This window comes from Schistocerca nitens, chromosome 11, assembly GCF_023898315.1.
Source record: "Schistocerca nitens isolate TAMUIC-IGC-003100 chromosome 11, iqSchNite1.1, whole genome shotgun sequence".
Taxonomy (NCBI): domain Eukaryota; kingdom Metazoa; phylum Arthropoda; class Insecta; order Orthoptera; family Acrididae; genus Schistocerca; species Schistocerca nitens.
The window spans coordinates 171328963-171341486 of NC_064624.1; the positions used below are offsets into that span (position 1 = coordinate 171328963).

Genomic DNA, 12524 nt, shown 5'->3' on the forward strand with positions numbered 1-12524 from the left:
AGATGACCCATGGAATGCTCAGTGGAATTGCACTTTGGACATCTCACCACATTCTGTGTGTGAATGATTGGAACGAACTGGTGAATCTACTGTGTTGACCCTGTGGTTCACTCTTAACAAGGAAACCTCACCAACTTGATCTCATATGTTAAGAAGAAAAGAACTCTCAACCAAGACATCAGCCACAGAAATCATCCCCCATAAAAATATGGGCCACAATTCTCATAGTAAGAAATTACGATGTTCTAAATGTTCAGCTTTTAATCGAGCATGCTCACCAGGTGTCAGTCGCTTCGCTCCGCTGCAGCTGTTTAATGTGAAAAGTACTAACAAGGGAAGTCTCTCGGCTTGAACAAAATTCAGTATTTCAGTTATATTTAGAAACTGTACACACCACTTTGATTAGAATGGTGAAAGCATTCAGTTGTTTTACTCTTAGTTTGCCCTCTATCACATTTTGAAAATATACATAAGGGGTCTCAACAAAATGCACGGATCAATGTGCAGAATCACAATAGGTATGTTTGGCAACAGCGGTATCTGAACTAACATCAGAACCACGGCTTGAGCTGCAGAATCAAATGCCACTTGAACCACATTCTTGAATTCAGCAACATGTGTGCATGTGTGGCAGTTTTGCACCCCACTGCTTTCCAGGAATATTGAAGCATTGACTGATAAACTGGAGATGTTTATGAACAATACGAGGTCTGCTCAAAAAATTCTGGAACTTTGTTCCTCAAATTTTTGTGTGCTCATCTTTTACTTATTGTGTGTGGTCTCCTTCAAAATACTCTCGTCAATTGATACACCACTACCAACACTGCTTCCACTTTTGGAAGCAGTCTTTGTACGCCTCTTGCCAGATTGTGGGAAGTGCTGTCTGTGTATTTTCTTTTATGCCAATTTTCTTTTATGCCATTTGTTGTTGCAGATCTTAATACTTTCAACGGGGGTTTCAACTTTGGAAATAAAAAAAGGTCTGCTGGGGCCAGGTCAGGAGAGTGCAGCGGATTAGACAGCACAGTGATTTCATTTTTTGTGCAATAGTCATGCACCAATAGGGATGAATGTGCAGTTGTGTTACTGTGATGCAAGAGCCGTGAATTGTCTCACCACATTTCAAGTTGTTTCTTTGTCACATTTTCTCACGGACATTGCAACACGTCCCAGTAGTAACATTAACAGCTTGTCCTTGTGGCATGAATTCATGATGAACTAATCATTCAGTCAGTGAAAACTGTCAGCATGGTGTTGACATTTGACCTGACCTGACAAGCTTTTGTTGGTCTTGAAGAACCTTTCCTGACCCATTGTGAAGATTGAACCTTGATCTCAAACATCATAACCATAGACCCATGTCTCATCACGATTCTCTTAGGAACATCTCATTCTCATTTGCACAATCCAAAAGCTGTTCACAAATTTTGACAGTGAGAGACAAAGGTCTTTCTGGTCTCAACTCATGCCGTGGGACCAACTTCACGGCAGCATGATGCATTCCCAGATACTGTCAGATTTTTCATGACATGATGCAACAGAAATGTTACATTTTGCTGCAGTCTCTAGGAGAGTCAGTCTTCGATTGGCACACCCCATTTTGTTGACGTTGCTGACAAGTGTCACGTCGGTAGATACCGAAGGCATCCTGAATGAGGGTTATGTTTAACTTCCGTCCAGCCATTTTCAAACTACAGAGTCTGTTATCTTTCATGCATATACATTAACTTGGATTTCACAATATTTAAAATGTTGCAAACATTATTGGTTTCGTTCATTGTTACTGTATATGTATAAAAATATTGAAACACATCTACTAAACATGTCAACTACTTGCTGAGGTAACTGATTGACTGGCATGTTAAACCCCATCCCACCTCCTAAGATTGCAAGCGCTGTTGTGTGCATATGTTTAAATAGAAATTCCTGTTCAAGCAAAGAAATGTCTCTTTTACGTACTGTACAGTCGAGTAAGAGGTATGTGAAATACTGTTTTGACACTGATAGAATGCCATGTTCGTTGTGCTAAAGTGTGTGGTTCCTAACTTGTAGCTGGTGCCAATGAGCTCTTCGCTTAAAAAATTTTCATGTAGCGATTCAGAAATGCAGTACAAAGAAATGAAAGCAATGAGAGTGTCATTAAAAAAGTAGCATAGTGCTGTTTGATTATTGGCATTGCTGTTTTGCAATATTTTCTTTTTTTCAGTTGGCACTTATAAATTGAAGTACATTTGCAACGGATGCACTATTTGTCAACATGAGTGGCAGGATCAAATTGTCAATCAAAAATTAACTTCATTTCACAATAATTCTTCAGTTGCTTAGGTTTATTAATTTTGATTTTGAGGCATATATATAGCGCAAAAAAGGTGGGAATTTAAGGAGATGTGACTTGGATAAACTGACAGAAACAGAGGTTGTAGAGTTTCAGGGAGAGCGTTAGGGGATGATTGAAAAGAATGGAGGAAAGAAATACAGAAGAAGAAGAATCGGTAGCTTTGAGAGATGAAATAGATAAGGCAGCAGAGGATCAAGTAGGTAACAAGACGAGGGCTAATAGGAATCCTTGGGTAACAGAAGATATATTGAATTTAGTTGATGAAAGGAGGAAATATAAAAATGCAGTAAATGAAGCAGGCAAAAAGAAATACAAACGTCTCAAAAATGAGATTGACAGGAAGTGCAAAATGGCTAAGCAGGGATGGCTAGAGGACAAATGTAAGGATGTAGAAGTGTATATCACTAGGGGTAAGATAGGTGCTGCCTGCAGGAAAATTAAAGAGACCTTTGCAGAAAAGAGAACCACTTGTATGAATATCAAGGGGTCAGATGGAAACCCAGTTCTAAGCAAAGGAAGGAAAGCAGAAAGGTGGAAGGGGAGTATATAGAGGGTCTATACAAGAGAGATGTTCTTGAGGACAATATTATGGAAATGGAAGAGGATGTAGATGAAGATGAAATGGGAGATATGATACTGTGCGAAGAGTTTGACAGAGCACTGAAAGACCCAAGTCGAAACAAGGCCCCGGGTGAGTAGACAACATTCCTTTAGAGCTACTGGTGGCCTCGGAGAGCCAGCCCTGACAAAACTCTACCATCTGGTGAGCAAGATGTATGAGACAGGCGAAATACCCTCAGACTTCAAGAAGAATATAATAATTCCAATCCCAAAGAAAGCAGGTGTTGACAGATGTGAAAATTACCGAACAATCAGTTTAAGTCACAACTGCAAAATACTAATGCGAATTCTTTAGAGACGAATGGAAAAACTGGTAGAAGCCGACCTCGGGGAAGACGAGTTTGGATTCCGTAGAAATGTTGGAACACGTGAGGCAATACTGACCCTACGACTTATCTTAGAAGATAAAGGAAAAGCGAATCTACGTTTCTAGCATTTGAAGACTTAGAGAAAGCTTTTGACAATGTTGACTGGAATACTCTTTCAAATTCTAAATGTGTCAGGGGTAAAATACAGGGAGCGACAGGCTATTTACAATTTGTACAGAAACCAGATGGCAGTTATACGAGCTGAGGGGCACGAAAGGGAAGCAGTGGTTGGGAAGGGAGTGAGACAGGCTTGTAGCCTCTCCCCGATCTTGTTCAGTCTGTACATTGAGCAACTAGTAAAGAAAACAAAAGAAAAATTTGGAGTAGGAATTAAAATCCATGGAGAAGAAATAAAAACCTTGAGGTTCGCCAATTACAGCAAAATGAGGATAATAGAATGTTGTCGAGTTAACTCTGGTAATGCTGAGGAAAATAGAACCAGGAAATGAGACACTTAAAGTAGTGAAGGAGTTTTGCTATTTGGGGAGCAAAATAACTGATGATGGTCGAAGTAGAGAGGATATAAAATGTAGACTGGCCAATGGCGAGGAAAGCGTTTCTGAAGAAGAGAAATTTGTTAACATCGAGTATAGATTTAAGTATCAGGAAGTCGTTTCTGAAGGTATTTGTATGGAGTGTAGCCATGTATGGAAGTGAAGCATGGTCGATAAATAGTTTAGACAGGAAGAGAGTAGAGGCTTTTGAAATGTGGTGCTACAGAAGAATGCTGAAGATTAGATGGGTAGATCACATAACTAATGAGGAGGTATTGAACAGAATTGGGGAGAACAGGAGTTTGTGGCACAACTTGACTAGAAGAAGGGATCGGTTGGTAGGACATGTTCTGAGGCATCACCAATTTGGTACTGGAGTGCAGCGTGGAGGGTAAAAATTGTAGAGGGTGACCAAGAGATGAATACACTAAACATATTCAGAAGGATGTGGGTGGCAGTAGGTACTGGGAATACACTAAACATATTCAGAAGGATGTGGGTGGCAGTAGGTACTGGGAGATGAAGATTCGTCCAAAAGAATGCAAGTATTCATTCCTTTTCATATGCCTGCAAACAACTCAGTGTTACTACTATTTGATGAGTGGTGTCCTTTGTTCCTAAATTGTTTATATTCTACCAGTATAATTTTAATGAAAACTAAAGTACAATTCTATCAGGTTTAAATCCATTGGGAAGTAGTTGTGCTCAGTGACTATATTTACTTATAGTAGTAAAGGATACAGCAGTCAGTCACTAATAATATTTACTGCAAATATGCGTCAGTCATTCACAAACATCATTTATTGCATATGTGCAATGAACATTATTTGCAACTGATTGCTGTGCCCATTGCTACTTAAAGTGCAATTGTTCAAAATTGAAGTTTTATGTTGTCTTAGTTTAACCCTTAAAGTAGCTCTGGTAAATATATACAGGGTGGCATATTTTCTCTGGTGTTTCAGCAGATATATGCAGTTTCCTTTCCAAATTGTGTAACTGCAGTCGGATAGAGCTCCTCGTGTCTCTTATGAGACACCCACTGTCAACACAAAGCATAAGTTTTTTTTTCCCATTACAAACAAAATGAAGTGGAATTTTTCGTGCTTATTCGATAGTGGTTCCAGGTTAGTCTAGTCTGATATTCCTTTTAGCGAGGAACAGTAAAATGTAAAGCATAACCAGTACTCCTGCAGTGACAGTACTGCCCTGTCCTGCACTGACTACCAACAGTAAGCACCTGGCACTACTGAGTCACTTACTATCGTGTTTTACTGGTTATACATATTGACAAAATGAATATTTGACTAGATTAAATTTGGAGCGCTCTGTTGAATGGTGACGTAAAATTCTGATTTAAATAATTTTGTTTGTGAAGGGTAACAAACCGATACTTTTTGTTGTCACTGGGCATCGCGTGAAAGACACGGTGAGCAGTGACTGTTGGGCTGACTCTAGCTATGCAGTGCAAAAACGAAATTGCAAGTATCTACCAAAACACCGGAGAAAAAGCGTGTGATGACTCCTACGAGGTGTATCCAGTATACCACTGGCAAGCAATTCGAATTACCGTGTATAATTGCTTTGTTCCTAATTCACTGGTGTGAATATTTACCGCCCCGTACTTCGTGGTAGACTTTGGAGTAGGTAATAAATTGGACAGGTTAAATCACCATCCTGTCTGTTGTGCAGTTTCCAGGTTTTGTTTTCTCGTGCGCTGTTCAGATTCTGTGATCTTAACAGATGTAATTATGAGAAAGATGCCGAAAACAAAATATCATTGCAGATTGGTATGTTAACAAACAGTTACTAGATGATGATCTGAGTGGTCTGGAAGTGTGAGAAGTTACTGTGAATCGTGGAAATGTTAGGTGCTACCCAAAAGTTCCCAGAATGTACATATAGCTTGTCAAGTCTAGCTGGTACGACAAAACGCCGCCAGGCTCTATCCCGAACGTGCTTCGTGAGTCGGTGTCTGGATCAGGTTTGTGCTAGGTGGTGGTGTTTAGTTTTTACGGAGTTTCCATTGCCGTGTGTTGCACGTCTTGTGAAATTGACAATTGTGGGGGTCTGGGAGCGAGGTGTGTGCATTAACTTTTGTTTGAGACTTTGAAAAATGGCTGCAGAGACACAAGTGTTGAAGCAAGTATTTGGGGAAGATGCCATAGGTCATAATCACTTAAGACCATCCTAAACATTTTAAAGATGACAGATGACGATCTCCATTCACTACGTCCGCCGACCGGCATCACTCCTGAAAATGTCGTCATTGATAACACTATGGTGCTGGAAGAGTTTAGGCAGAACATCCAGCTCGTATGCCATATTTTGTGCCTACCTTATGGGACTCAGCGTAGCATTTGTCCGACGAACTGCAATGTGACGGATTGCCACCAAGTTTGCGCGACGGATTGTCAGCGATGAGCAGAAACGGCATTGTGTGCAAGTTTCCAGAGAACTTCAGGAAAGTCTTGAAAGTGAACCAGACTTTCTTTTGACAGATATTAATTGTGATGGAAGCTGGGTTTGAGTACAATCCCAAAACCGAGCAGCAATCGTGAAGATGGAAGAGACATTTGCCACTCCGTCTCGAGAAAGCTCGGCAAATGAAGAGTTATGTGAAATGTGCTCATCTGTTTGACACAGAACCTAGAGTTAATACACTTCTCAGTCTGTCACTCTAATGTTCTACCGCAATGTCCTTATGCAGTTGAAGGAGAGCAGAACACATCAAGAAAAGTGGAACAAAGGCAACAGGTTCCTCCATTGTGACAGTCTGAAGTTATAATCTGCGTCAGTCCCCTCTCCTGCACAAGTGACTTTCGTTTAATTCTCCAGAATGAAATTAAAGTTAAAAGTTTAAAGATTTGACACAATTGAGGAGACTGTAACATAATCACAAGTGGCACTAAACTGTATCGTGAAAAATGCATTTCAGGGAACTTTCAGTTCATGGAAAAACTGCTGGGAATGATGTATTGACTTGCAAGGGGACTTCTTTGATGGTGGTGGTGGTGGTGGTGGATATTTTAAATGATAGGTTCCAATGACACTATTTAACAGTTTGCGATAAGTGTAATGTTTCGGGTAGCTTTACTAATTTTTTGTATTGTGGGTAAGTGATGAGAAATTGTGCTTACACCTTACAAAATTAGTATTTTAGTGATGCGGATATATAATTACGTGCTACGGACATAATTTCAGGCGTCCAAAAGGCAGCCCGGAGCGTCGGGGCGGCTTCACCGCACAGTGACTGGCGAGTGGGTGTGGTCTTCAGAGGACGAGGAGGGCGACTCGTCAGACGAAGACGTGAGTTCTGTTTTTTGTTACTCTCCCTCCTGCTTCACCTCGAGGAATGTTCTATCCAACAGCACATTAACTCAAACCAGTTCTGTTTAATATCGTTGTATGGTTGTCACTATGCACCTACAGAGTTCATAGTTTCTTTTTATTTTCCTACCGGTGCTGTTTACATAAATAGACTTCGACAAAAAGCAAACAGTAGAAAATCCTGGATGGATTGTAGAAAGGGTAGATTGCTACTCACCGTATAGTGGAGCTGTTGAGTTACAGGCAGGCACAACAAAAAGATTGCTAAACAAGCATTTGGCTGAAAGTCCTTCTGAAATAGACAATTCAGAATAAATCCTTTTGTCCGTAAACTTACATGTTCAGCAATATTTTTGCCGTGCCTGTCTGCGATTCAGCATCTCCACTATACAGCGGGTAGCGATCTATCCTTTCCATAATAATATTTACTAAAAGTAAGTAATTTGTTACCCTTGGATTCAGTACAACATATTTAAACTGTGTATGTTCAATATACTGACCTTAGGTTAACTCTCAGCTTGACTTAGATCTAACCAACATCTTTGATGCCAACAGTGACTGTGTAATGTACATTTTAAATTTTAAGAGTGGGGAATTTACGAGTAGCACACTAACTACTGACATGAAGAAAGACAGGGATTTTTGTTCTGTCTTAGCACACTGAGACAGCTATGTTAGTAATTGTTTCACATTTCTGTATCTAATTTACCTCTGATACTTTCTGATGTCTGGAGTGACATGTGATCTACTTGAGGATCTTACTAAAATATGGTGTAATTTTCCGCTTTTACTGCATTAATTTTCTTTGTTCACAACTAGTTCCACCCTTCTAGACCATTCTCAAGTGATGTTGTGGATGTGTAAAAAATGGAACATATTATTATTTCATTTTTTACTATCCCTCCTTCTGCCCCTCCCTTCCCCTCACCCTTCTGCCCCTCCCTTCCCCTCACCCTTCTGCCCCTCCCTTCCCCTCACCCTTCTGCCCCTCCCCTCACCTCACCCTTCTGCACCTCCCCTCACCTCACCCTTCTGCCCCTCCTCTCCCCTCACCCTTCTGCCCCTCCTCTCCCCTCACCCTTCTGCCCCTCCTCTCCCCTCACCCTTCTGCCCCTCCTCTCCCCTCACCCTTCTGCCCCTCCTCTCCCCTCACCCTTCTGCCCCTCCTCTCCCCTCACCCTTCTGCCCCTCCTCTCCCCTCACCCTTCTGCCCCTCCTCTCCCCTCACCCTTCTGCCCCTCCTCTCCCCTCACCCTTCTGCCCCTCCTCTCCCCTCACCCTTCTGCCACTCCTCTCCCCTCACCCTTCTGCCACTCCTCTCCCCTCACCCTTCTGCCCCTCCTCTCCCCTCACCCTTCTGCCCCTCCTCTCCCCTCACCCTTCTGCCCCTCCCTTCCCCTCATCCTTCTGCCCCTCCCTTACCCTCCCCTCACCCCTCTGCCCCTCCCCTCACCCCTCTGCCCCTCCCCTCCCCTCACCCTTCTGCCCCTCCCCTCCCCTCACCCTTCTGCCCCTCCCCTCCCCTCACATCCCCCCTTCTGCCCCTCCCCCTTCTGCCCCTCCCCTCCCCCTTCTGCCCCTACCCTCCCCTCCCCCTTCTGCCCCTCCCCTCCCCCTTCTGCCCCTCCCCTCCCCCTCCCCCTTCTGCCTCTCTCCTCCCCCCTTATGCCACTCCCCTCCCCTCCCCCTTCTGCCACTCCCCTCCCCTCACCTCCCCCTTCTGCACCTCCCTCCCCTCACCTCCCCCGTCTGCCCCTCCCCTCCCCCGTCTGCCCCTCCCCTCCCCCGTCTGCCCCTCCCCTCCCCCGTCTGCCCCTCCCCTCCCCCGTCTGCCCCTCCCCTCCCCCGTCTGCCCCTCCCCTCCCCCGTCAGCCCCTCCCCTCCCCCGTCTGCCCCTCACCTCCCCCGTCTGCCCCTCACCTCCCCCGTCTGCCCCTCACCTCCCCCGTCTGCCCCTCACCTCCCCCGTCTGCCCCTCACCTCCCCTCCCCTCCCCTCACCTCCCCCTTCTGCCCCTCCCCTCCCCTCACCTCCCACTTCTGCCCCTCCCCTCACCTCCCTCCCCCTTCTGCCCCTCCCCTCCCCTCCCTACCCCTTCTGCCCCTCCCCTCCCCTCCCCTCCCTCCACCCTTCTGCCCCTCCCCTCTTCTGCTCCTCCCCTCTTCTGCTCCTCCCCTCCCCTCTTCTGCCCCTCCACTCCTCTTCTGCCCCTCCACTCCTCTTCTGCCCCTCCACTCCTCTTCTGCCCCTCCCCTCCCCTCACCTCCCCACTTCTGGCCCCCCCTCACCTCCCCACTTCTGGCCCTCCCCTCACCTCCCCCCTTCTGGCCCTCCCCTCACCTCCCCCCTTCTGGCCCTCCCCTCACCTCCCCCCTTCTGGCCCTCCCCTCACCTCCCCCCTTCTGGCCCTCCCCTCACCTCCCCCCTTCTGGCCCTCCCCTCACCTCCCCCCTTCTGGCCCTCCCCTCACCTCCCCCCTTCTGGCCCTCCCCTCACCTCCCCCCTTCTGGCCCTCCCCTCACCTCCCCCCTTCTGGCCCTCCCCTCACCTCCCCCCTTCTGGCCCTCCCCTCACCTCCCCCCTTCTGGCCCTCCCCTCACCTCCCCCCTTCTGGCCCTCCCCTCACCTCCCCCCTTCTGGCCCTCCCCTCACCTCCCCCTTCTGGCCCTCCCCTCACCTCCCCCTTCTGGCCCTCCCCTCACCTCCCCCTTCTGGCCCTCCCCTCACCTCCGCCCCTTCTGGCCCTCCCCTCACCTCCGCCCCTTCTGGCCCTCCCCTCACCTCCGCCCCTTCTGGCCCTCCCCTCACCTCCGCCCCTTCTGGCCCTCACCTCACCTCCGCCCCTTCTGGCCCTCACCTCACCTCCGCCCCTTCTGGCCCTCACCTCACCTCCGCCCCTGCTGGCCCTCACCTCACCTCCGCCCCTGCTGGCCCTCACCTCACCTCCGCCCCTGCTGGCCCTCACCTCACCTCCGCCCCTGCTGGCCCTCACCTCACCTCCGCCCCTGCTGGCCCTCACCTCACCTCCGCCCCTGCTGGCCCTCACCTCACCTCCGCCCCTGCTGGCCCTCACCTCACCTCCGCCCCTGCTGGCCCTCACCTCACCTCCGCCCCTGCTGGCCCTCACCTCACCTCCGCCCCTGCTGGCCCTCACCTCACCTCACCTCCGCCCCTGCTGGCCCTCACCTCACCTCACCTCCGCCCCTGCTGGCCCTCACCTCACCTCACCTCCGCCCCTGCTGGCCCTCACCTCACCTCACCTCCGCCCCTGCTGGCCCTCACCTCACCTCACCTCCGCCCCTGCTGGCCCTCACCTCACCTCACCTCCGCCCCTGCTGGCCCTCACCTCACCTCACCTCCGCCCCTGCTGGCCCTCACCTCACCTCACCTCCGCCCCTGCTGGCCCTCACCTCACCTCACCTCCGCCCCTGCTGGCCCTCACCTCACCTCACCTCCGCCCCTGCTGGCCCTCACCTCACCTCACCTCCGCCCCTGCTGGCCCTCACCTCACCTCACCTCCGCCCCTGCTGGCCCTCACCTCACCTCACCTCCGCCCCTGCTGGCCCTCACCTCACCTCACCTCCGCCCCTGCTGGCCCTCACCTCACCTCACCTCCGCCCCTGCTGGCCCTCACCTCACCTCACCTCCGCCCCTGCTGGCCCTCACCTCACCTCACCTCCGCCCCTGCTGGCCCTCACCTCACCTCACCTCCGCCCCTGCTGGCCCTCACCTCACCTCACCTCCGCCCCTGCTGGCCCTCACATCACCTCCGCCCCTGCTGGCCCTCACATCACCTCCGCCCCTGCTGGCCCTCACATCACCTCCGCCCCTGCTGGCCCTCACATCACCTCCGCCCCTGCTGGCCCTCACATCACCTCCGCCCCTGCTGGCCCTCACATCACCTCCGCCCCTGCTGGCCCTCACATCACCTCCGCCCCTGCTGGCCCTCACATCACCTCCGCCCCTGCTGGCCCTCACATCACCTCCGCCCCTGCTGGCCCTCACATCACCTCCGCCCCTGCTGGCCCTCACATCACCTCCGCCCCTGCTGGCCCTCACCTCACCTCCGCCCCTGCTGGCCCTCACCTCACCTCCGCCCCTGCTGGCCCTCACCTCACCTCCGCCCCTGCTGGCCCTCACCTCACCTCCGCCCCTGCTGGCCCTCACCTCACCTCCGCCCCTGCTGGCCCTCACCTCACCTCCGCCCCTGCTGGCCCTCACCTCACCTCCGCCCCTGCTGGCCCTCACCTCACCTCCGCCCCTGCTGGCCCTCCCCTCACCTCCGCCCCTGCTGGCCCTCCCCTCACCTCCGCCCCTGCTGGCCCTCCCCTCACCTCCGCCCCTGCTGGCCCTCCCCTCACCTCCGCCCCTGCTGGCCCTCCCCTCACCTCCGCCCCTGCTGGCCCTCCCCTCACCTCCGCCCCTGCTGGCCCTCCCCTCACCTCCGCCCCTGCTGGCCCTCCCCTCACCTCCGCCCCTGCTGGCCCTCCCCTCACCTCCGCCCCTGCTGGCCCTCCCCTCACCTCCGCCCCTGCTGGCCCTCCCCTCACCTCCGCCCCTGCTGGCCCTCCCCTCACCTCCGCCCCTGCTGGCCCTCCCCTCACCTCCGCCCCTGCTGGCCCTCCCCTCACCTCCGCCCCTGCTGGCCCTCCCCTCACCTCCGCCCCTGCTGGCCCTCCCCTCACCTCCGCCCCTGCTGGCCCTCCCCTCACCTCCGCCCCTGCTGGCCCTCCCCTCACCTCCGCCCCTGCTGGCCCTCCCCTCACCTCCGCCCCTGCTGGCCCTCCCCTCACCTCCGCCCCTGCTGGCCCTCCCCTCACCTCCGCCCCTGCTGGCCCTCCCCTCACCTCCGCCCCTGCTGGCCCTCCCCTCACCTCCGCCCCTGCTGGCCCTCCCCTCACCTCCGCCCCTGCTGGCCCTCCCCTCACCTCCGCCCCTGCTGGCCCTCCCCTCACCTCCGCCCCTGCTGGCCCTCCCCTCACCTCCGCCCCTGCTGGCCCTCCCCTCACCTCCGCCCCTGCTGGCCCTCCCCTCACCTCCGCCCCTGCTGGCCCTCCCCTCACCTCCGCCCCTGCTGGCCCTCCCCTCACCTCCGCCCCTGCTGGCCCTCCCCTCACCTCCGCCCCTGCTGGCCCTCCCCTCACCTCCGCCCCTGCTGGCCCTCCCCTCACCTCCGCCCCTGCTGGCCCTCCCCTCACCTCCGCCCCTGCTGGCCCTCCCCTCACCTCCGCCCCTGCTGGCCCTCCCCTCACCTCCGCCCCTGCTGGCCCTCCCCTCACCTCCGCCCCTGCTGGCCCTCCCCTCACCTCCGCCCCTGCTGGCCCTCCCCTCACCTCCGCCCCTGCTGGCCCTCCCCTCACCTCCGCCCCTGCTGGC

General features: G+C 51.8%; 1 protein-coding gene across 5 annotated transcripts in view; it reads left to right on the forward strand.

Annotated features, from left to right (window-relative positions):
- Positions 1-12524, forward strand: part of LOC126213087 (serine/threonine-protein kinase OSR1) — a 587751-nt gene that overhangs the window by 541861 nt on the left and 33366 nt on the right. For all 5 annotated transcript variants that reach the window (XM_049940682.1, XM_049940685.1, XM_049940683.1 and 2 more), the window contains one exon: positions 7023-7127. In XM_049940682.1, coding sequence (XP_049796639.1) covers positions 7023-7127 — 105 coding nt within the window. The remainder of the gene's footprint in view (positions 1-7022; positions 7128-12524) is intronic.